The following is a 24,847-nucleotide window of genomic DNA, read 5'->3' as shown; positions in this document are numbered from 1 at the left end:
GTTACCATTTAATTTGGTAGGAGAAAAGCAGCAAATCAAAACAACCTGGGCTTCTGTGAAAAGACTCAGGTTTTTCCACAGGTCTAAACCTGTTTCAGTTCAACTGACACAACCAGTTTCTGAATGTTTGAAGGAAGGCCACAGCTGCCTTCCTACATAACATTTTGTTTCCAATTTCACTGCTGTAACTTTGTGCAATGACCATAAAATAATTCAGACATTCAGTCAGACACAGGGATAACTTGCAATGAGCCTGTTTTTATATTACTGTGAAGGACTCATTTTTGCAGAAATGTTTGACCTGAATCACGCTGAATTGAATTGAACATTAAAGTTGCACCGCAGCATCTCACTTGTATTTAAGACTAGACTTTGACTAGGCCACTCCAAAATGGCGCTTTTTTTTGAGTCATTCAGACTAGTAGGGTGCCTTGGATCATTGTCCTGCAGCATAACCCAGATATTTACATATTGCACAATTGAAACCGACCTTTCTGATCTGTTGGTAACATTAATCTAAGTTGGAACTTGATTCAGTTTGTTAAAAAAAACAAAAACAGGAAAATGATGATGATGATGCCTGGACATTTTCTGAGTCATCCCGGCAGGCATCATGTTGCTGTGTGTCAGGTTGTGTGACCCGCAGACCCCGCCCCCTCCGCTGCTCCTACCTGCTGCCTGCGACGAGCAGCTGCGGTCGGAGCGCACTCGCTGCGGGAATGGCTTCAGGAGCGTCTGCCTTCGCCAGCTGCCGCCTCCCCATGGATTACGAGACGAAGATTTTCCCTCAAACCGGTGGCTACGGACGGTACAACCGGATCGCAGTCGTGTTCAGCTGGTTCCCCACCTTTGCGGTGGCGCTGAACCTGTTCAGCGACGTTTATTTCACCCAGGTTCCGAACTTGTACTACTGCAAGACGGACCCGAAGCAGCTGCCTTCCTTTTTCGGTAACTACTCGGGGGAGACCTACCTGAACCTCACCATTCCCCGGGTGAACGACCAGGGCTTCAGCCACTGTGAACGCTACAAGTATCCCGCAAATATCACGGACTTCTCCGGAAAAGTGCCGCGGGAAAAGGAAAACTGCAGCATAGGTTGGGAGTACCCAACTGTGGTGGGACTCCGGAGCAACATTCTCACGGAGGTAGGAGGCTGTTGCCATTAAAGTTGCTGCTGGTTGTTTGAGGAAGAAAAAAAAAAACAAAAAACAACTGTGTCCAATTAATCTGCAGATTCCGCAAACCTGCTTCCTCAGGTTATATAACCCAACAAATTAGGTGACAGTTTTTTTGTTTTGTTTTGTCTTGCTTCTGCAGACGTGCTAAAATGTATCTCATGTGTCCTAAAGTCAGCTCCTGTCAGCTGTTGGTCAATATTTATTCAGGTTTAGGTAAAAAGTTTAACACTTTATTTTTCTCCAAAATCTTATTCCATTCCCCATTTTCATATGTGCTAATCTGCGTGTCTTTATGAATCCAGTTTAATTTGCATACATGTCCAGTCCTGAATCTGACGAAGTGAATGAAATGAAGTTTTGAGGAAGGTTGAGGGGGTCATGAGTGTAACAGCCGCCACCCAGGCACAGACATGGTGTTTACCTTCAGTTTCTTGCATGCAACTTCTATAAACACGACTTTATCTTCTGTTTTGTTTTGCTACTCAATAATCCACCCTGCAAAATGCTGACGAGAAGCACTAAAAAAAAATCAACTCCTACAAAGTATTTCTGGGGGGGTTAGTAAACTTTAAAACACTCCTGAACCTCAGTTATGTCTGCGGCCTCAGTGGAATCGCCTGAAAAGCACAACAAAGTCATTGCAAATCATTTCCCCCACTTCCTCCTCTTCTGTATCCTCCCCTCTGCTTAATTTCTCAGATGATTGTCTGCTCGTGTCTCTGACAATCTGTGGCACTGGGAAGTTTGAAGCCTTCTGGTTTCTTCCGGAGACCCGGAACGCCTCCCTTCCCTGCAACAACTCCATGCGCCCATTATGTCATTCCAGGGACAAAAGGCAATCTTGAACAATTGGAAAAACTGCACACAGCTCAACAGTGTTTAAAACAAACATCCCACCAAACAACAGAAGCTCACTGGGTGCATGTGCTGTGATATACAGTATATCTTTCATTTGAACTGCACTGAATTATCCGCATTATAAAGATCCACATGTAATGCTTGTTAAGAGACATTGGACCTAGTTTTTCACTGAACAATTTGAAATCAAATTAAACATGAATTAGATTACTAAGACTCTGACCAATACTTTGAAACTATTTCAAACTGACAAATATATGCAAAGGTAAAAATGATTAGAGCAAAGCAGCAGAAACAGCTTTGGTATTTCATTTTACTGCACAAACAGTGCTGGCCTGCCATCATGTTTCATCAGTGGCCTGTAAAGAATAATTACATGCTACTGCTTACCTTTTTTATGTGGTCACTTCATTATTCTCCATAATCCTAGAAGAAAAGCTAGAGTATAGTTAGTTACAGTAGCTGCAGTTTGCAACTTGTCCACTAGATGGCATGATATCTTGTATATTGCACCTTTAACTCCCTTTATTTTAACATATAACTTATAGATGAATATAATTCCTGCCTGACTTTGAACACCAAGGGAGGTGGATGTGAAAATGTGTTTGAGTTGTCTTGTTTTACCAGATTTAATTTTTAATTTTGGGTAAAATTGTCACAGGTGCTTGTGTTGCTTGTTTACATCCCACCACTGGACATTTTGTGCTGCTTAAAACAGGATAGATTTTATGAATTTGGATAAAGGCTGCATAAAAAAACAAACAACTTTGGTTGCTATAAATTTCAATTTTATTATCTCTTTTTGATGTTTGTTAGTGTAATTTTGATTGCTGCTTTTTGACTATCTTTCCTCGTGTATTTTAAAATTTGCCATTTCTGTTCTAAAATCTTGTTGGGGTAATATTGAATATTAGTGCAGTCTTTTATAATAAGTTCACTGTGTTGTACATCTTCTTTCCTCTCTTTTGGGCATGTGGAGGAGGGCGGGTGGGAATGTGTAGAGAGAAACATTTTGCAGGCATTGGCTGGTACCACTCAGGCATGGCGCTGACTGCACAGCATTTTTTCTAATGTAATAACCCTGGCAGCAGGCATCTTAACTCAATAAGAAACAACATGATCTGCATTCCCGCTTCCTCACAGTGATTCCTCACAGTTTCCCTGCTGTCTTCTGACATTTACTTAAGGACCGAGTGCAGCTTGTGCCCTGTACATACTTAAATTAAACACTTTTTAAAAAAATGACAGAATTCATATTTTTATGATTTCTCGCCTTTGTGTCCTTATTTCCTAGGAATGAAAGTGGGCTGAAATAAGTTGGGTATAAATATAACTTTTCCAGTAAAGTACTTCAACATGACTTTGATTATAAACAGTAGACCGCATACAGATAAAGTGGTGAAATTGTCAGCCTATTTGTTGCAGCCATGTAAAACAGGAAGATATTGATTTTATGAAATGAAATCCAATGGTACAAAAACAGGCAATATGTTTGGTTCATACTGTCTTCAAAGGAAAAAAAGAACAGGTTAAAGCTTCAGTCACTTTGGTATTTTTATTAGCTTTGTCTATACTGTATGTTCTCTTTGTTATCAGTTTCCGCACAGATTGCTGGAGACAGTGCTCAACACACAGACTTCAGTCAGTTTATCTTCTTTGTGTCTTTATAAAACATGTCAACTATTAGGTTTATCTGATTTCTGCATATATGAAACCTTCCAATGAAAACCCAGAACAGTAAAACATACATAGACCATTTTATGTCTATAAAGGTGAACTTATGTGTTTGCTTCCTTCCTACATTTGCAGTGGAATCTGGTTTGTGAGGACGAATGGAAGATCCCGCGGCAGCATGTCTGCTTCATGGTGGGATGGATTGTGGGATACATCTTCCTGGGTTCGTTGTGCGACTGGTAGGTAATGATCCCAAAAATGAATTAATATAGATTTATATTTATGTCATAACTTTTTAAGTTGATCTGTTTATTTTTGTTTGACTTGTTTTCAGGTTGGGTCGTCGTCGGGGCTTCCTCTTCTCCATCACCCTGTCCAGCTTGTTTGGGGTGGCCGTGTGTCTGTCCAGCAGCGCTCTGATGTTTCTGATGCTGCGCCTCTGTCAAGGTGTCATGCTCGCTGGCGTGTTTGTGTCCTCCTACATCCTCAGTAAGTGTGGCTGGGAAGCTTTTAATCAATTTGTTGTGTGCTTCGAACCACTGTCCTGTTTGAACTCCCAATTGTATCAAAGCATCTCTTCCACTGACAACCGATAGATGTCAGTAGAAGACATTTTGTCATGTTTCAGTCAGGTTTAAGGTTGCAGGTTTGCACCAGGTCCTTGTTTGTTGGTTGGCTTCCTTTCACTGCATGGCAAAGTAAAATTTGCTTTGCTGTGGAAAAGCAGGTTGATGTTCTAGATGTTTCTTTCATCTGGCGTTTTTAGTTTGGGACAGATGGTTGATACCTGGACATGGTTTGTAAAATTATCTCACATCAAATTAAAATTGATTTAGCAATGGACAAATCACACTTCTGGAATGGATTTCAGCCTGTTTTTAAACCTTATTGTAAAGTTACGGGCGCTGGTTAAAAAGTAGGTCTGTCTCCATTGTTTCTGGCAGAATCATGACAGAAACTTGTTGAAAGAAACAGAAAAATAAACACTTGATCAAGATGCAACTTAGGAGAATATTAGGAGGGTTGTTTGAGCATTTATTTATACATTTTACCTGGGTGTATTAGAGATTTGTGAGATAAATTCATCTTTTTTTTTACAACTACATAGTCACTTGTTCTACAACCAATCCATCCAGGAACAGAGCTAATGTGATAACCATACCCCGAATGAGTTCATGTAAACTTCTGACCAGAGTTGGAAAATGTAAATGAATGTAAAATAAATGACATCTGATCTTCACTGTGATTTCAAGTGATACTAATTTCCTCCACATGCTCACAGCAAAGATCTTATTAATCGGTTCTGCAATATTTACATCACCCATGGCCCTGCAGCCGGATTCATCACCAAGATGGCTCATTTATAACTCCGATCTTTCAAACAATTCAGTCTTAAAAGTTACGTAATGTTGATGTGAAAATCACAAAATTTGGGTGCTTCAGTATCTTACAGAGAAACTAACTAACTAAATAAAAAATATAAAATACATGAGTTCAGCTAAATACTAAAAATAACACAAACCCCAAACGCATGCACAAAGTCCCAACTTATCTGTGGAAGATAAGAAGAAATCTTGTTAGCAAATTACAAATCCTTCCTATCTGTGCTATCTCATGTTCACTTCAGGAGGCACACAGATTAAAAAGAAACAGAACTTTTAGTTCTTGTCAAGAAGTAAAGAACCAGTCTGTTAAATGCAAGGCTTTTAGATGAGTAGTTTTAAATGGGGGGGACGGGGGAAGCCGCTATAGCTGATTCTTTTTGTATTTCCATTATATATGAAATATAACAGTACTGCAGTTGAATGGTCTATCAGTGTCTCTGCTGCTCATATTTTAGCAGAGCCTCAGAAATAGAATAATTGATCCATAAATGATCCATTATGGTCCCACTTCTTCTTCTTCTTGTCCTCCATGACCTCGTAACAAAGATCTTCTCTGTGCGATTAGCATCGCTAATATACGTAATAATTCAATTTCTTGTATCACATTATATCCACTCGTCAAACCAATAGACAGGTAATTAAATTAGGACTCTAAAGTCGTACAGTTGATGCAGTGAAGATGACATGTTCATGCATGACCTGGGGGCTTTTTCTAGATGCGTAACAACACGCCAACCTCTTTGTGTTAGTTATTTACAGTCATTTAGACGAACGTAACTGATGAATAGTGAATGAAAAGTGTTTAAAATAGTCAGCGTTTCTGCTGAGCCTGAATCCACATCTGTTATTCTGACTTTTTATGTAAGTTCATACGAAATGAATTGTGAAACATTACTTGAATTCTTGAAGACATTCTGTTTAAGATTACAACTCTTATAATCAGGATTAGCTTCATCAGTCATTTCTTTTCTCCTGCTTTTAAATGAGGAGAAAAATCAATGTTTATGAAATAAAGACCTGAACTTGTCGCATGATCAGTGTTCAAGATGATTTAGTAAGAACTGTTCACATGGGGACCAAAGAGCTGGTTCCCACATCATGTGAAGCTTCCATAGATGACATCATGATGAAGAAAACAATCTGTGAATATATCATCATCTTCCTAATAATGAAGGAAGTCTTTTGCCATTCTTCTTTAGCCCAAATCATCTTTTGGCAATAGAAAGGGGGTGATTATATTTGCAAATGTCACTTTTGGCAAAAAATGACTGAGACCATTATTTTTAAGTGACGATATAGAAGCTTGGACACAAATATTTCTTTCAAAACGACTGTGACTCTCAGGATAACACCAAGTTAGTGTCACAATGACTGAAAAACAGCAAGGTCAGTGTTTTGAAGTGGCTACCACAAAACGTTTGTCAGCAGAGCTAAAAAGGTGTGAGTGAGTTTTACTGTAAAATGTTTCTAGTTGTTTTTTGTGGCTTGGAGTTTTCCCATGTGCTGTGGTTTCTGAGACATGCTTAGAGCTGTAATCTGTTGTCGAAATCATCATATTTTTTTATCTACAGCTTTTCTCACTATTTGTTTTAGTTTCTTACAACTATGCCACATCAATCCCTACTAGGGGTCCAAGTTAATCAGGCTTCAAGGTCCTGTGTCTAAATGGAGGCCTGCATGGTTCATAAGCTTCACATTGACAAGCCTCAGATCTTCTAAACATGTTGGCCTGAAAGGGTTCAAAATGACATGAAAAGACTCAACACATTATTGGATAGAAGAACATAATGCTTTATGGTGAAATGTTGCCTCAGTACCATGGAAACGCGCTGAACTGATTGGTTTTGAGAGCAGATGAGAGCAGGTAGTGAGATACTCATCATCCCACCCATGCAGAGCAAGTAGGTCAAAGTTCAACAGAGACATACAGAGCTCTCCATTTCTTACGCTTAACCTGTTGAATCTGACATTTGTAGGTTTACTGATGTTGACATGTTTCTTTTTCAGCCCGAAATATTTTCACCTAATAGGGCTGCTGGTCTATAACAATCTCAACAATCAACTCATCCATTAATTTGTTATCTATCAATGACTTTTGGTTCTGATTGATAGCTACTAGGCTCTTTGAGAATTACAATAAGAAGTTCTTGAAAGGCAGAAGGCTGCCAAAAAGAATCATGTCACTCTGGGAGCATTACTGTCGAATTGGACAGGAAATCTGCAAATCTGTGAAATTTTATGTATGAGGGGAAAATTAATTTTATGACAGAAAATGGATTTGCTCCACACAAATGTTTGTTTCTGCCTCAGCTTTGGTTGGATCTCATGCGTCCTCTCTCTGTCTCCTGCCTCTCTCTCTCAGGGTTGGAGCTTTCTGACCCTCCCCATCGCCTCATGGTTGCCATGATCGGCGGCTTCTTTGCCGTCTCTGCGGAGCTGCTGTTGCCGGGTCTCGCCATTCTGTGTCGGGATTGGCCCGTTCTGCAGGCCGTGGCCACTGTGCCTCTGCTTCTGCTTCTCTCCTATTGGTGGTGAGTCACATCTAAGTAGTCACCTTTTATTTCCCACCTGTGCTTTGTGAACTAGCCACAAAAACAGTCTGATGCTAATGAAGCTTCTAATAGACGCGCTTACATTATCCTAATTAAACCAACAAAATCCTGAAGGAGAAACTCTTCATGAATTTTAGTCTTTTTGAATCTAACAACTATTTTTTAGATTACCTCCATGTTGAATTTCATGCATGAGAGACAACCACGCCCTTAAAGTAGCAAATACAGATTCAGAAAACTTCATTGGAAGCTCACCGAAGCACTCAGGAGATTGTTTATGAAACTGTGGTGATGTTTTCTTCATTTTAGCACTGCTTTATTGGAAATTGCTTTTGCATTGATTTGTTGTTCCAGCCTTTTTCTTAGAGGAAGAAATGTTTGAACTATGCTGCCTCCCTGAGAAATGATAACAGAGTTGTTTTCCACAGCTGTGCGTCAGTGTTTCCTGAGTCTCCTCGCTGGCTGCTGGCCACAGATCACATTCCTAAGGCCAAGAGGAGCCTGCAGGAGTTTACTAGCAGGAACGGCGTTTGTCTCCAAGATGAGATGTATCCTGGTGAAACCCTGATGTCAGGTATCACATCTAGCTGCGTGCCACAGCTTGTTTATGCTGACAATGCAAAGGTTGGGTTATCTAACTGTTTCTGCTTCTGAAAAACAAATCAGGTTCACCATTTTCAGCAGCAAATTTTGTGAAAATGATCTAATTAGTCCCACAAATAAGCACCAATAAGTACGAAAGTACCAATCAAAATGCTGTGTTTTTTTGAATGGTCAATGTGTTTAAATGTTATTTAATTGTGATGTGAAAGACTTGTTTTCACAATGCGAGATATGGACTGAACCTTCTTATTGTTTCTGAAAAAAAAGCAATGAACATGACCATCATTAATGTCTTTTATCTTTATTTTTGTCTGATTCATTTACATTTTCAAATCTGTAATTTACAGTTTGTTTTAGTTTATACTTTAAAATTGTGAACTTAAAATTATGTTCAAAACTGTAATTTCCCCTATAGCCACCAGATGGCAATGACACATTTTATTCAGATACATAATAATAACAGACACTGCATTGAACTGTAAGGCTTTTTTTCACACTTTTAGCATTGATTCTTTATAACTAAAGCTGATAAACATTCTTTCAAACACTTTTTAAATTATTATTATTTATTTTTAGAAATAGACTCTGCCTATGGAGAAGACCACCAGCCGAGGTACTATTCAGTCCTGCAGCTTCGACGGACTCGTGTTATCTGGAAGAACTGTCTCATTCTCAGCTTCACTCTGTGAGTTTTTGTTTTTCACAAACTCCTCTGTTTTAAAGTGTCTCTTATTCACTTCCTGAGTTTTAAAAAGATTTAACTTACGGCCATGGATCAGAACTTCTTTCCAGTTTTCTCTTTTATGTTCAGTTGAATACCAAAAAACATGTATTTTTTTTTCTTATTTATTAAATGTGTGAAAATGAGGAACTTTTTTGAATTTCAGGTTTAAGTGCATCATCCAACAACAGATACATTGACACACTCTTTTGACTTTAATAAAAATAGTTAAGTTATAGCTCTAGCACAAAAATGTGGAAAAACCTTATAAGTCTTTCATTTTCTGCTGGAATTAAAACACACTTCATCGTGTGTGTTATAGTCCTTGAGAGGAAAGATAGGGGGTGAAAATGATATGTTAAACAAACATAGTAGTATAAAAAAAATAAGTTTTAACATAAGAAGCATGGAATAAGACATTTTCAAGTTATTTGTGGTCAATCTTTAAAAAAAGATTAAGTATGTGTTTAACTTTGTCTTCCCTGAAGGTTTATTGGAACAGGAATCCAGTACTGTTTCACCAGAAACCTGGACGTTTACAACTTCTACTTAAAGTACTTCCTGCGGGTGGTAACGGGCGCCCTGGCTTGTGTCTTTATCTGTTTGTGTGTCAATCACTTCGGTCGGCGAGGAATTCTCCTGCTGTCTGCGATCGTCACCGGACTGTCCTCGCTGCTGCTGCTGGCTCTCACAGACTGTACGTCCTCTGCCTCACATTTACCATTTTGTTTGACTCAGAAATGATGAGATCTGTTCTTTATAGTGGAAGATTCTAGCTGTGTTTCTCATTAGACTTTCAACCGAAACTGACTACATTCAACTAGTAACTCAGGATTATTTTGCTCTTGAAGGTTTTGAAATGCTACTTTTTTTTATTACAACTGTGATATTTCTGTGTAAAGTGCTGAAAGGTTCTCAGTGATGACTGAGTAAAGTTGTTGCTGCTCTGGTCTCAGATCTTGAAGGCGGGCTGGTGCTGGTCCTCTCTGTGGTGGGTTTGCTGTTCTCTCAGGCTCTTGCCATGCTCAGTGCCTTCTTCGCCTGTGAAGTCATGCCCACCGTGGTCCGGTGAGTGTCTTTGCTTTAGATTTAATCAGTGCATCTGTCAGTTCATGTTTGTCTGACAGTATCTCCAGTTACCTCGTAGTTAATATTAGGTTAAGAAGCTGTGAGTAAAGTTTTATTCGACCTATGCACGGTGCTTTTCTAAATTCCTCCATCTCTCTATCAGAGGCGGCTGTTTCGGTCTGGTGTTGGCAGCGGGATGTGTTGGCATGGCCGCCTCCTCTATGATGGAGCTCCAGGATAAGCGTGGCTTCTTCCTGCACCACGTCATCTTCGCCTCCTTCGCTATCCTCTCTGTGCTCTGCATCATGCTCTTGCCTGAAAGCAAACGCAAGTCACTCCCGGACTCCCTGAAGGAGGGCGAGAGCCAGCGACGGCCGCCTCTCTTCCTGTCCCAACAGAAAAGAGACTGTCTGCCTTTGTTATGCACGCGGCCTTCGGTGTCCGAGTACAATCCAGATAATTATTCCCGCTTGGTTTCTGCCACTAGGAAGATGTTGACCAAAGATAATTTGCCATACAGGATCGCTCGGCCATCTGTTTCGCCTCTGCTGTCGGACAGCAACACGCAGGAAGGAGAAAATGGGACACGGGAAGACGTTGTATTGTAAACCTGTCAGCCTCCTTCCACAGACGGATTTTACTTCCTTCTCCCAAAGATACCTCAGATGGAAAACATGTCACCTAAAGAGCTGACATCGGAGCACCTTATATCCGTCTGTTGTTACAGAAGATTTAGTCACTTCTTCTCTTTGATTCAGGTCATGAGCCTTTAGTTGTAGCATTTTGTAACCCAACCTTTCGTAAATGTATTAAAGGTTTACACTGGACTGTAATAAGCAACAGTTCTGTCTGTGGTGATGTAGTACACTACTTTCAAATAATTTTTTAAATGGGGTTGTGTGAAGTTGCTGGTTGTAGTGAGTAGCCATGTCAGTATAGCGAATCCAAGCTAGACTTATTCTAGAGAAAATTTACACTGTGACACTCAAATATTTCAGTAATTTTACTCTTAGTCACATTTGCACATAACGGTTGTTTCCATTTCCCCCCTGATCAGCTGTAGCTGCTGTTATGGCCAAAATATTCTTTGTGAAACGTCTGCCTCTGTATATTCTGATTTATGTGAATTTCTTCATATGTCACAGGAAAAGACACATTTTACTGTGTAACGTATTTTCTTTTGGTGTAGGGTAGAACAGTTTGCAGTTTTCAACAGTTCCACTGTTATATTGTTTCATTAAAAAAATGAAAATATATTAAAATATACATTAATAAAGTGATTAGGTGTAAATTTACTTAGCATTTGCTCCAGCTTATAAAGGGAGATAAATAAACAATGTAACATGGTGGCATTAACTAGACAATCTCTAATATTAGTTTGACTCCCCTTAGCTGCAGGTAAGATAATGTCTATTTTAAGCTATTCCACAGAAACCCATTTAAAAAACGAATCCTTGTCTCATCTATAGTTAGTAATTTGTGCTGCAGCCATTCAAACGTTAGTATGAGAGCTGCTTAAGGTTTACAGATAAGCTTTCTTAAGCTTATCTGTAAGCTTTGATGCAGGAAGTTAGAAAAGTAGCTGTTTTAAACTGACAAGCAACTAGTTTACAAAAAAGTTCTGGAACTGTTTTGCTGGTTTCTGCTTTGTGGTGAAAAATGGAGTTATATTCTGCCAATGTTCACAGGGTTGTAAAAAAAAGTAATAATAGTTCTCTTGAAACACTTGTCCTTATATTGTCCAATGCCTGTCCTGGGAAGTTTGTTCTTCCTCTGCAGATGATTATCATCCTCAGATTGATATAATTTGTTCCTGTGAAGCACACAAGAGGGCGCCAGATGATGCAGTTCTCAATGAATTACTTGATCAATCAGATGATGTTCCTCAGGTATTTCTTGTGCCTCTAATAAGCATTGTTCACATAAATATCTTAAGTGTGTTTGGATGTAGTATGTGTTGAACCTCGGAGACAAAAGCAAAGACATTGATTAAAACATGTTTTATCCACTGTGTGGTTGACAAAAATGGGATATAAACTATTGAATTATGGCAACACTGATGTTTGAATGCTCTGGGATTTGTAAGAACCAGCATTCACTGTTGGGCATCTAAATGATTAAAATCGTTAAGTAATTGTGTTTATAGTTAATTTCCGAAAGGTGGCTATGCGGATCAGACTTTCTTATTAAACCTAATCTGTGTTTTTTTTAGGACTTCCCTCATGCATTTAAAAGAAAATGACACTGTTTTCATAAAATGTTCTACTGTAACTCCAGTTTCATGTCTTTTTTTAGTGATCCGTTAATGGTGATTCTGTAAAGTAAAGATACAAAAGTTGATAACACTTTATTTCTGTGTTTTATTATCCTGTGAAATCAGACATTTTTAGACTTCATGTCCAGCAGTTCTCCAAAAGGTTTTGATAAATGCTCTTGTAGTGTCTTTCAAAGAACACTAGATGGCGCTATTCTCTCACATAAGTTCCCATCCAGTGCATATCATTCTTTACTCTGAGAAAAAAACACCTGGATACTGCAGTATAATCAAGATAAGAGTCTAAGATTTGCCCTCTCATGCATCCTTTGATGAGTAATTTTAAGCATAAGCTCTACTTTTAGTAATTGTTTTTTAGTAAACTGATAAAATAACTGAAGGTTGACCAGAACTAAGAATTTTAACATTAAAATGAAAGATTTAAAATCCTAAGATTTCATGAAATGTCACTGCTGAGGTGATTACTAATCTGTTAATGTCATAACAGCCTGGAAAGCCGTAACGAGCAAAAGGGCCAATGTGCTGAGTGAGCGAACAGCTCCAGAGACGGTGTAGCCATAACTCGTCCTGCAGGGGTTCTTCACATCATCGTATGGAATAGGACTGTCATCTGGCGAGGTGGCCGACATCGTGTCACGGACCTTAAGCAAGAAACGACAGCAAGCAATGTGGGTTGATTCTGATTTCACATTAATCAGTAAACACTGCAACTATTCAAGTTTTCCACAAATCTGTTCTTCATGGAAAAGAGGCAGTAAGAAAGCCAGTAGAAGTCCTGTTAAAAGTTTGCACTAATTAGAATATATATGAACTTTCTAAGATCTGCATTTTATGACCTAAAATGGTCAAAAACAATTAATCAACAATGCTTAGTATTTTGCCTTGTGCTCTGAAAGTGTGCAGACCTACACTTAAGTCAAATAATGTAGTCCAAAAAACCGTCTTAAGTGTTACAACCTTTGATTTCCAAGACGTGTTTCTCAAAGCTGCCAGTGATTTAGTATAGAAATCCTCAGATTCTTACTTTAAGTTTAGATTCAATACATTAAACATGAAGCTGGAGCAACAACAGTGCAAGACTGGTCTGGGAAAAAATATCTGCTCTAGCTTTTCCCAGCAGTCCAGCTGCCATTGTGGCTAAAGGTCATTCCAACAGTGTGTAATTCAGATATGTACAAATTGCTGTGGAGGTGCAATAAGGTCAGCTTTGTTTTCTGGGGACAGAGCCATGCTAGCTTTTAAGGATTTATTGTAAGCAATTCAAATCATCAATAACTTCATAACTTTTTATTCTGGTCTGCTCTGCATCCCCAGGACCAAACATGGAGAAGCAGCTTTCAGCTTCTATGCACCACAAATCTGGAACAAACTTCCAGAAAACTGCAAAACAGCCAGAACATTGAGCGCCCTTAAATCTAGACTAAAAACCCACCTGGTTAGAGTTGCTTTTGAAACACAGTCAATGAAACATTAATCAACAATCTGATGTGTAATGACGGCAAAATGCAATGTTTCCATTGTTGACTGTGTTCTGTGATTTTGTATTTTGGGGTTTTTATGATGTAAAACACTTTGAAATGCCTTGTTGCTGAAATGTGCTACACAAATAAAATTTTAATTAATTTTGATTTGATAACAAAACAAACACAGGTTTCCCAAATTAAAAATAAAGCACATAAATTATATAAGCCAAGCTTGGGCCTTGTTTTATATTGCACAGCAACAATGAGTCACCAAACTCCAAATGTTTACAAGATCAGGACCTTGGCCTGCTTCTACAATACACAATGGGTCACTCTGAGGAGCTCAGTGAAATCTGGAGTGGCACAGTGATAGGATATCACTTGTGAATAAATAAATGTGAAAACTATTGGGATCAACAGCAACTCAACTATTAAGTAGCCATGTAAAATCCCAGAGCATGTCGGTGGATGTAAACTTTCTATAGCTATAAGTTTTCAAACTTAGTGTGGCCTTCAGATTAGCTCAAGAACAGTGGATATAGAGCTGCTTCATGGTATGGATTTCTATGGTCAGGCAGCTTCAGCAAAGCCTTACAACACAAAGTTCACTGTAACACATTAGATGCAATCCAGTGGCAGCTGGTATCAGAAGGACACTTGTATGACTTCATTTGAAATGTAAAGTTTGGTGCAGAGAAGATGGTCATGTTGGACCCTTTCTCAGGAGATGTAGTCGGCTCTTCAGGATTTTGGATAATGTTCATATGCCCATATTACGGGAACAGTTCAGGATGTTTCCTTCTTATCTCACCAGTGCACAAATTAAAGTCCATGACCTGTAGATGTGCGAGTTTGATATGGAGAAATTTGAATGACCTGAATTAAGGACTGATAACGACCCAACAGAACACCTTTGGGATGAATTAAAGTGGTGGCTGTGACCCAATCCTTCTCATCCAACATCAGTGTCTGACCTCATAAATGCTGTTTAGAAAGAATGGTAAAAAAAAAAAGAAAAAAAAATTCTATTTAAACTTTTCTAAGCCTTTGATAAGAACTGAAGTTTTCATAGCTGCACAGGATGAACTAACACCATATTAAACATTACCTATTTACAATGGGATGTCTTTTATGCTTCTTTCTATTCCTTGATTTTGACTCACTGTTCTTTCTTTCACAGTGAAAATATTAAAAACAATTCACAAAGCTTCGTGCTGAGTATATAGCTCTCACCTTTTCAACCTCCCTCATGACCCGGAGGAGGTTATTTCCAAGAGCTGCTTTCACTTCCTCATCCGTCCACCCTCTCCTCAGAAGTTCAGCCACCAGGTTGGGATATTTAGACACATCCTCCAAACCCTCAGGAACCCTGACAAAACAATGTTCATGAAAAAAATCTTCTGGAAAACTCTTCTTCAATTTTATTTAGCTGCGTTTATGTAAGACCGGCTTGTGTGAAAACGATGATGGATGAAAATGTTCTTATCTTTCCTCAAGGTTTTTACTGGCACTTACCTGGGGACTCCGTCATAATCTCCACCAAAACCAATAATACCTGCTCCGCCCACCTTCTTTATATGGTCAAAATGATCTGCAATGACAGCAGTAAACTTTACAATCAAGTGAATGGATAGAGGGTCATCTTGTTTTTGCTTTTAAGGTAGATGATAAATGTTACAATTTAACTAGTTTTACAATAGCTGTTATGGGAAAACTGCTAATTTACCAGCCACATCTGAGAGGTTAGCCGTCTTGCTGCACGTCACATAGTCATTGTAGAAGTTCACCATCACAATTCCTCCAGTTTTATTCTAGAGTCAAAGAAATATGGCATGACAAGCTGAAGCTATGATGATGGTCAGAGACTTGTCCCTTCTGATTAGTTGGACTCGGCATCTGGACTTCCACCAATTCGAAGCTTTTAAACTAATCTGCCGTCTCATCTATTGTAGTACACATCTGCTTCATCTGCTTAATATTTTACAATTTAGCTTAAAATATGCCTTCTCATTTTATTGACCGCAGTTTGATAATGGTCATTGAGCATGTATGACATGAACTGAATCGTTAAATAAGGTTACGCAAAGGCTTTGATGACATCATAAAAGGCATTTAAAGGATTATTATCTACAGCAACAAAGGTTGCCAAAGCATTTCTTATATTTTTTCTCTTTTAGCTGTCAGGCAGGATGCATATACATAAAACAATAACCAATTAGTAGCTCTGTATTGAAAAAGTTCATGTTTTTGAACAAAATCATCAAGTTCTCATCTTTGCAGTTTCATACAAAGACAAATTTTGCTTTGCAGCACATTTCCTGTTAAGCAATTGTGTAAAAACATGAATGCATTTTTTGGGGAGACTTCTTCTCTCCGGTATTGGCAACACATTGTTACATTACTACTAATTATGACGCCTGTAACAAAGTCACACTGTCAGCAAAGCAATGCAGAAAACTGCTGCTTGTCTTGGAACTATTTGAGCTAAATTGTGACACTTGGTAAAAAGAGATTTCATGCAAAACAAAAGCATCCCGTTTTTCTAAAAACAAGACTGATCCTTATTGTAAAAATCTATTGTTAGAATAGTAGTAAATTTTTACAGAGTTAAATGCAAAATGACTGAATTTGCATATTTGTTTAGAGACAGAATATCTTAACTTTCTAAACTGTAAAACTGCATTTTTAAATTCGCTCTTTATATTCCGTATTTATAGGACTAAGGTTTATGAAACTAGTTCTATACACAACTTAAAAAAAGGAAAAAAACGACTTTAAGAGCCATCTGAGTACTTTTCTTTGTGTATTGCAGTAACCCACTGTTAGAAAAATTATCCTCCTGTTCATTTACTTATGAGTTTATTTTACAAGTTATGTTTTCATATTATTCTTTCATATTATTCTTTTCATATTATTACTCTCATATTATTCTTCTTTTTATATTTACTTAACTTCTCTTTCTTTTGTAGTATATTATTAACTTTGTTTAGGATGTTTGCTTGGAAGCTAAAAACGTTAAACATTCATGTGTTATTAGCTCCATATGTAACTGATTAGTTGTGGTCAGCCACATGCCCTTGTAAGGGCATGTCCACAGAGGGTTCAGAATGTAAAGACGGTTGGTCAATTCTCTGTGTGACTGTGTGAAGAAGCCCAACCTCCTTTTTCTATACAATAAAGAGAAATGCAAAGAAAGATCTGGCAGAATTGAGTCCAGACAGTGTTTGACAGCGATTCGTCGCGTCTGTTCTCAATTCTCCTATTCTGCAGAAAAGAAATGAAAAGAAACCTAATCTCTGTCTCTGGCTGATTCTTTGCAGGTTAGGACAAAATAAACCTATCATTTTGGAGGCTCGTCCGGGATTCCCAACATACCCGCCGCTGACGGACGGAGAAAGACGCGCTGAAAACTGCCGGTAGTCAGGTTCTTTAACCTGAAAGTCCCGGGGGGTAAATTCTCCGCTGGGCCAGTGTTTTAGGTCAACCTCTTTCTGCCAACGGCGGATTGACGGGACTCAGAACCGAGACAGAGCAGGGATCAGCCAAGTAAGTAAATAATGTGGTATACGGGTGGTTTTCTGGCCCCCTTTTGATGTAAAGTAAAAATAAAGAAGGGAAAGTATAAAACACACACACGAAGGGAAAGAAAACTGTGAAACCTTTAAAATAACAGTGGGAAAGCAAGTGGTGGACTTGTTGGGGATGAGTAGCAAGAATTCTCCACTCAAATCATTTATTGAGTTGAGTTGAAGTGAGGATTACCACGACAAGAATTTAACCACCACCCCACTTCCCAATTCCCCATTCTATAGCGTCCACCCTAGGTGTCATAAAGAACGGGACGAAAACACTGTAAAAAATGGGTTCTTCACATGGGAAGGTGAAAAGTCTTAAAGGGGATGAGAAGTTTATGTGTGAGATGGAGCCAGGTAACTTAAAGTACCTCACCAAATGGAAAAAGAAGTATGGGGTAAATGGAGTGTTGAAAGTGAAACAATGGAAAGACGTGGTGTGTAAATTAGAAACAAGTGTTAGTTCAAAAACTGGTACCAGACAACAGAAAAAATTAAAGGAACTTGTAGTTGCACGTAAGTGGTTAACCCAGGCACAAAATAGACATAATGCACGTGCTAAAAATAAATTAGGCCGAAAAACTGAAGCTTTGTTTGTTAGATCAGAAGATAATGAAACTCAACCTCGAGCTCAAGTATGTGCACAAAAAACCCCACCCCCAGCCTCCGACCCAAAGGAGGACGCTCCTGAGGCATTAAGGGGGGTGTTAACAGGCCAGCCTGAAAAAATAGAAAAAAAACAGGAAACTTTGAGGCCTCTTTTGTGCTGTGGCTGCTGTGTGCGTGTCCTGTTTTTTCAGTCCAACCTCGCTGATCCATCTGGGGAGAAGATTTGTCCATACCACTGCTATGAAGATCTGGCTAGGACACCTTCCAGACCATCACCATGACAACATATGGCAGACTTATGTGGAGATGTTGGCCAAAGAACGGAACATGACCAACTGCTACGTCTGCTCGGTGATGCCAAAGTCTACCAGGAAACCTACTCTGTATGTCAGTCCCATGAACAGGTCCCAAGCTGTCTGTTTTGCCTCTTGTGCTTTACGTTTCATGCCAGCGACTCCAGACAACACTTCAGATGGTGACATCCCGATGAAAAGGGTGTGCACTGGCGTGACGCCCATCTTCACCTACAGTAATGTTACTGGATACCCATCACGGATGAGAGCTGTCACGATGCCAGGGACAAAACATCCGGTCTGTATCCATTCTCCACCAGGAAATTGGACTGTTCGGGTAGGCCATGTACCTGGATGCCAGCAAAATATTACTGATTTATTTCCTAGCTCCGTTTGTCCACGTGCTGATGGGACTCTAATTCCATGTCCCATGTGGACACCTCGAGGAAATTATCCCACTGAGGGTGGTTGGTTTCTGTGTGGAGGAAGTAATATCTATGCGTCGCTACCCGTGAACTGGTCAGGTACTTGTGCTCCTGTGTTTGTCTCTGATCATACCATCATTGTATCTACTGCAGCAGTACACTCCCATCACCTGCGACGGCGGAGAAATTCAGAAATTGTTTTCCAGCCACATGATCCTATCTGGGGTTCAAATGTTCCCAAAGAACACAAACATTGGAGTACTGCTGAGAAATGGGGACTGTCAATTTTTCCATGGGTTGGAGCAGCAAAATCTATGCTGATGATTGAAACTTTGGATTAGAGAATGAAGACCCTGGTAAATATTACCATGGACATTGAGAGAGGACAGAATCAACAACTTAGTGAAATGCGACTGATGGTTCTCCAAAACAGGATGGTGTTGGACATACTTACAGCTAGTCAGGGTGGTGTGTGTGTAATGATAGGAACATCTTGTTGTACTTATATTTCTGATGCTAATGAAACTCATATTGCTGAAGCCATGTCTGCCTTAAAGAATCTGCAACAAGCCATGTCACAGGATGCTGTTCCCTCACAAGGAGATTTCCTTTCTTGGCTCATATCTGGACCATGGTGGCACCTGCTGTTGAAATTAATGATGCCTCTTCTTATTATTCTTTTCTTGTTTTGTATTTTTATGGCCTGCATAATCCCATGTCTAAAATCTCTGATAGCCAAAACTGTTGGACATGTTCTGTATCAATATCAACTTGTTGCCTCTATCACTGAGGGGCACCCTGATGTCTAACGTTATGATGGATGCATTGAAAATGTGCCAACAAGTGATGTATTCCCGATGTCTGTGTTAGACTTCATGCATAATATGAAAAACAGGTGGGAAATGTTAGAAAAATTATCCTCCTGTTCATTTACTTATGAGTTTATTTACAAGTTATGTTTTCATATTATTCTTTCATATTATTTTTTTTCATATTATTACTCTCATATTATTCTTCTTTTTATATTTACTTAACTTCTCTGTCTTTTGTAGTATATTATTAACTTTGTTTAGGATGTTTGCCTGGAAGCTAAAAACGTTAAACATTCATGTGTTATTAGCTCCATGTGTAACTGATTAGTTGTGGTCAGCCACATGCCCTTGCAAGGGCATGTGACTGACCACAACTAATCAGTTACTGTTTTTATTATCTGTTTTCCACAGAGGGTTCAGAATGTAAAGACGGTTGGTCAATTCTCTGTGTGACTGTGTGAAGAAGCCCAACCTCCTTTTTCTATACAATAAAGAGAAATGCAAAGAAAGATCTGGCAGAATTGAGTCCAGACAGTGTTTGACAGCGATTCGTCGCGTCTGTTCTCAATTCTCCTATTCTGCAGAAAAGAAATGAAAAGAAACCTAATCTCTGTCTCTGGCTGATTCTTTGCAGGTTAGGACAAAATAAACCTATCACCCACAGTTTAGAGAAAGACTCACCACTCTGTTGAGGACATCGTCGGGGACGTTCCTCTTGTGTGGACAGATGGTGTACGCAGAGGAGTGGCTGAAGATGACAGGAGCTACGGATGTGTCCAGGACCTGGTTCATCACTTTTACAGGCACGTGAGCCAAGTCAATGAGCATCCCCAGACGGTTCATTTCCACAATCAGTTTCTGTCAATATATCCAGACAGGAAATTAAGGGGTTATCATAAGGGGGTTTATGAGGAAGACAGCCGTGCTTATTGTTTTTATTGTTCTGCTAAGAAGAAACTTAGCAGATAAGTCTCTTCTGTATATATTATCTGTTTTCTATCTGGAGCTTTATGAGTTCACTGATTATCAAACACTAATTGTTGTCAGAGCCCTGACCACAGACGTCTTATCATGCTAAGCAAATGTCCATACATATCTTATCCTGTACAACAGATGTTGAGAGCCTAGTTCAAATCAATCAATGTTGTTAGGCAGTAAAACACGAAGCTGTTCATAGGATGAACTTGTATCAGACATGGAGCTTTGCTTGACCCAGAGTTTTTTTTTTTTTACACAAGTCATAAAATACATCACAGTAACAGTGAACCTGCAGAAGTACAATCAGAGAGTAATCTGTTAAACATCCGACTGTGAAAGTTACATCATCTCTATTGCTTCTTCTTACCTTGCCAAAATCAGACAGGCCATTATTCTCAGGTGGGTCTTCTCCGGTGTCCACAAGCCAGTTGTCCGCCCTGACGAGAAGAAACAGGTCACTTGCACATAATCTAAGTAAAAACCACAGTAAATTTTTTTATGTTGCAAACTATATTTAGTCTTTCAATCTGTTACCCTCAAGTAGGTGATTCTTTGACATGACACAGTAATTTGCAAACTAATCTAAATCCAAAATGATTTGTGCATGATTCAAACTAAAACGTTGATTGCTTGAGTCACATTTAGCATGTGTGAACATCAAGATGACTGCAAACTTTATTCCAAACCCAGCTATTTATTTCCCTCTGATGGCTGACTCCATCGGACTGAGTGGCAGAAAAAAAAAAAGAAATCAAGTATTTAAGTCTTATTTTGAAAGAAAATTAAGCAGTGTGTCTATATTTGAAAAGATGAATGGAGAAATATCACGAACATACAATGTTGTTGGACTTTCACAGAAACAGCAATTCTTCACTCTTTCTGCTATGATGTTCATGGTGATGGAGTAATCTAACCTCTGAAAAATCTAAGTAGAGCTTATGAGTAATAGTGTATAGTACTGATCACAATTTGATGCAGGTTTAATCTGAATTGAAGTTTTACACAAAAAGGCTGATCTACATTCAAGTGGCACTTTAAACTTGTTTGAAATCTCTGTAAATCAATTAAAAAGCAGCTGCAAGTGGAGAGAACTTGGTGTTCAAAATCTTATTTAAGGGACAACACCATCTCTTCTGATTGTAGTCATGGGTCATTAAGCAGAACAGGTCAAAACCAGCCCAGATATCCAGCTAATCTGATACGTTGTGGGACAGACTTGCAGGAATCTCCCGTACTCTCCACAATGAAACCTGAACCAAAACTAATGGACAGCTTTTTGTGGGTAGACTTTTGTCGGAAACATTTATTCATAAAGCAGTTAAAAAACAGCTCAGAAAGTATTTTTCTCTTACCATTAATCCAACATATATAACATTTCTGCTTGAGTTTTAAAATCATACTCTGGATTCTATCACAATCCAGCAAAGGTGTAATCTAAATTTTGACTTATTTATTTAAATTCAAATCGGATGCATGTTTGTTTTTATGAAAATGCCTTTAATCCAGTGTGTTGCTTGCTCTCACCAGGGTGTGTTGCACGAGTGTGTGAGCGTCATGTAGCGGGCACCCAAATAGTACATCATGCGCAGAGTCCCAAGGCTGCTGTCGATGGAGTGACCCCCCTCCACCCCAATCAGGCTGGCCACCTTATTCAATCTGAAGGCTTCCTCGATATCTGTGCAGGTTATAATTGTGACACGGCTGTTTAAATGCAGGACATAAATGGTCCAGATCATGGGTGTCCAGCTCCCGTCCTCTAGGGCGTTTAGACATCTCTCTGCTTCAGCACAGCTGATTCAAATGGTTCAACTCCCTCTTCAGCATGTCCAGTATCTAATGAACCATCATTTGATTCAGGTGTGTTGAAGCAGGGAAAGAACTAAAGCCTTCATGGTGCTGGACCCTGAGAACTAACTTTGGGAACTACTGCTGTAGATGAACGCCTCACCTTTGCTGCTGGTGGCAAATTGGAAAGTTTCTGGGTATTCTGAACACATCCTGTGGATCACGTCTATCTGCTCCAGCGTTTGTCTGACAGCATCTTTGTACTGCGTGTCACAGGGCACAAACGCCGCCCAGAACTGAAAAGCAGCGCAAGACATTGTGTCAAAGCACATGGAGCAGGTGGAAATCAATTCAACATTTTTTTATGCTTGTATTTATTTCTGGCCTGCTCTGAGCCTCGAGTTTTCCTGGGATACAAGGAAGAAAAACCTTCAGATTATCTGAGAATTAGTTTTTCAAAACTAAATGGTAACGGTGACATTTTCCCTGTGCAGATTTCAGTCTGTAATGTTTTCTGTCTTGTTTATCTGCCAAACCTGATTGGCCAAGACCAGTTGGGCTTTTAGGGTTTTTACAGTGTTTTACTGCCATAATGTTAGATTACTAAAACTTTATGACGTGTCATACAGTTCAATGACAACTGAATGGTTGATAGATTTTGAATGTTACATCATTTCCTTATGTAATGAGAGATGTTTAGTTTATGAATAATTAAAATTCATAAATTGAATGCTTTTTTCCTTCTTTCTTTCTTTCTTTCTTTCTTTCTTTCTTTCTTTCTTTCTTTCTTTCTTTCTTTCTTTCTTTCTTTCTTTCTTTCTTTCTTTCTTTCTTTCTTTCTTTCTTTCTTCTTCCTTTCTTTCTCTCTTTCTTTCTTTCTTTCTTTCTCTCTTTCTTTCTTTCTTTCTTTCTTTCTTTCTTTCTTTCTTTCTTTCTTTCTTTCTTTCTTTCTTTCTTTCTTTCTTTCTTTCTTTCTTTCTTTCTTTCTTTCTTTCTTTCTTTCTTTCTTTCTTTCTTTCTTTCTTTCTTTCTGTTTAAAGACCTGTTATATTTTAGATAGCTGGTCTCCAGTAATTCCTGTTTTTAACGCACCTGTGCTCCGAGCTGCCCCTCCCTGATCTTTGGGATGTTGGTGTGTGTTGTAGCCAATTTGTTGAGATCCACATTGTTGAGTTGATTGTTGAAGTAACTTCGAAGCTGCCAAGGCAGGTCATTGTGGCTGTTTTATTAAACAAATAATAAAAGTCAGCAATCTACAAGAGCATCACAGTCAAAAATTATATCCATTATGATCAGTGAGGAAAAGATCAAACTTTCTAACAGATCAGTTTGATAAATTACAAAGACAGTAGGCGTTTCAAATCTTCCAACCTGAACTTAAAACCACTTATTTTAAGTTCCACTAATTCTACTAGAATATACAGAGCCAAGATCAGCACAAAAGACATTTGAACTTGCCCATCAATAAGCGGCGTTGCCTTCATCAGGTTTTGAGCTCTGGTCAAGAATGAGTCCTCAGCCAAGGTGACGGCACAGCAGCTGATCCACAGTGCCAGACATGAAGACAACATCAGTCTGGGTGACATCTCTTTAAATACAAAATATTCTAATATTTGCTGCAAAAATAATTTTCTTTTGTCCGAGCAGTCTGTCCTTCTGTTTGGGTCAAAGCTGATTTCTACCCCTTTCCATGCACTGATCAGTTTGAATGTCAGCTCATTGCTCCGCCTCTGTCATTTCTCTGTCAGTAAATCACTGAGTGTAATAAGTTGCTCAACTGCTGGTATAATCTCAACTGTGGTCTTAGTTGAGTTTAGATGGTTAATGTGTAATTTATTTTCTGACAAGTTTTTTTCTGCTGGTCACCTCAAATGTTTTGGATAGTGTCCATTGTTCTCTTGGACAAAGTAGCATTATTTTGCTATTCTAGTGGCCTAAAATAATTTTTTGTAAAGATTTTCCAGAACCTTACTGTAAAACAAGTATGTGTTTTCTATAAGAATCAACCACTTTGTCTGCAGACAAAGAATAACAAACAAAAACGCTCCAAGCATTACTGTTCACTAAAGAAGAAGGGGCCCAGGTTGACAACACCATGAAACATCAGCCAAGCGCACCGTGACACAATGAAAACATGAGAACATGAGACTGAATCATATAACCACCAGCTCAGAGCTTGCTCAACAGTGGCAGCAGATGGGTGGGTGTACCCCTGCACCTGAGGCAGTATTGCATCTGCTTGCAGTGGCAACATGAGTAGGAAATAAGTCATTTCTGACAAAGACAGCCATCAGGGCCAAACTGAACTTTTGCAGGAAGTACAGCAGTGGATGGCAGAAGACTGGGGCTAAGTTATTATATCTGAATAATCATCCTTCTGATAGACTGAAGTGTTTAGAAAAGCATTCACCCAGACAGGAAGGAGCCAGGTAGAGTCTTGTGCCAAAAGTGAAGCATCCTGACACAATTCGTGTGTCGCAAATCTTGGTTGCTTCCAAAATTATGTTCTCCTCCCAACGCTGTCCAAGAACACTGTGATTAAACATTTAGAGAGGGAGAAAACTATCCTCCAAGGAGCAACTTCCTCCAGAAATTC

At 39.0% G+C, this 24,847-nt stretch overlaps 2 protein-coding genes across 2 annotated transcripts; one reads left to right on the top strand and one right to left on the bottom strand.

Annotated features, from left to right (window-relative positions):
* The first annotated feature begins 677 nt into the window (after window positions 1-677).
* On the top strand, window positions 678-12,384 carry slc22a31 (solute carrier family 22 member 31). Its single transcript, XM_005812547.2, has 9 exons — window positions 678-1,145; window positions 3,846-3,949; window positions 4,045-4,199; window positions 7,458-7,626; window positions 8,076-8,221; window positions 8,827-8,935; window positions 9,460-9,668; window positions 9,928-10,039; window positions 10,203-12,384. The coding sequence occupies exons 1-9, from the start codon at window positions 720-722 to the stop codon at window positions 10,645-10,647; spliced, it is 1,875 nt and encodes a 624-aa protein (XP_005812604.1). The 5' UTR covers window positions 678-719; the 3' UTR covers window positions 10,648-12,384.
* dpep1 (dipeptidase 1) lies at window positions 12,372-24,005 on the bottom strand. The gene is made up of 10 exons (XM_005812540.3): window positions 23,710-24,005; window positions 23,344-23,470; window positions 22,415-22,547; window positions 21,991-22,141; window positions 20,834-20,903; window positions 20,170-20,346; window positions 15,504-15,588; window positions 15,293-15,368; window positions 15,011-15,146; window positions 12,372-12,955 (listed from the first exon to the last, which is right to left on the bottom strand). The coding sequence occupies exons 1-10, from the start codon at window positions 23,835-23,837 to the stop codon at window positions 12,779-12,781; spliced, it is 1,260 nt and encodes a 419-aa protein (XP_005812597.1). The 5' UTR covers window positions 23,838-24,005; the 3' UTR covers window positions 12,372-12,778.
* Window positions 24,006-24,847: the final 842 nt, after the last annotated feature.

The sequence above is a fragment of the Xiphophorus maculatus genome, chromosome 4 (assembly GCF_002775205.1).
Source record: "Xiphophorus maculatus strain JP 163 A chromosome 4, X_maculatus-5.0-male, whole genome shotgun sequence".
NCBI lineage: Eukaryota > Metazoa > Chordata > Actinopteri > Cyprinodontiformes > Poeciliidae > Xiphophorus > Xiphophorus maculatus.
This window is presented reverse-complemented; position numbering and strand designations above follow the sequence as displayed.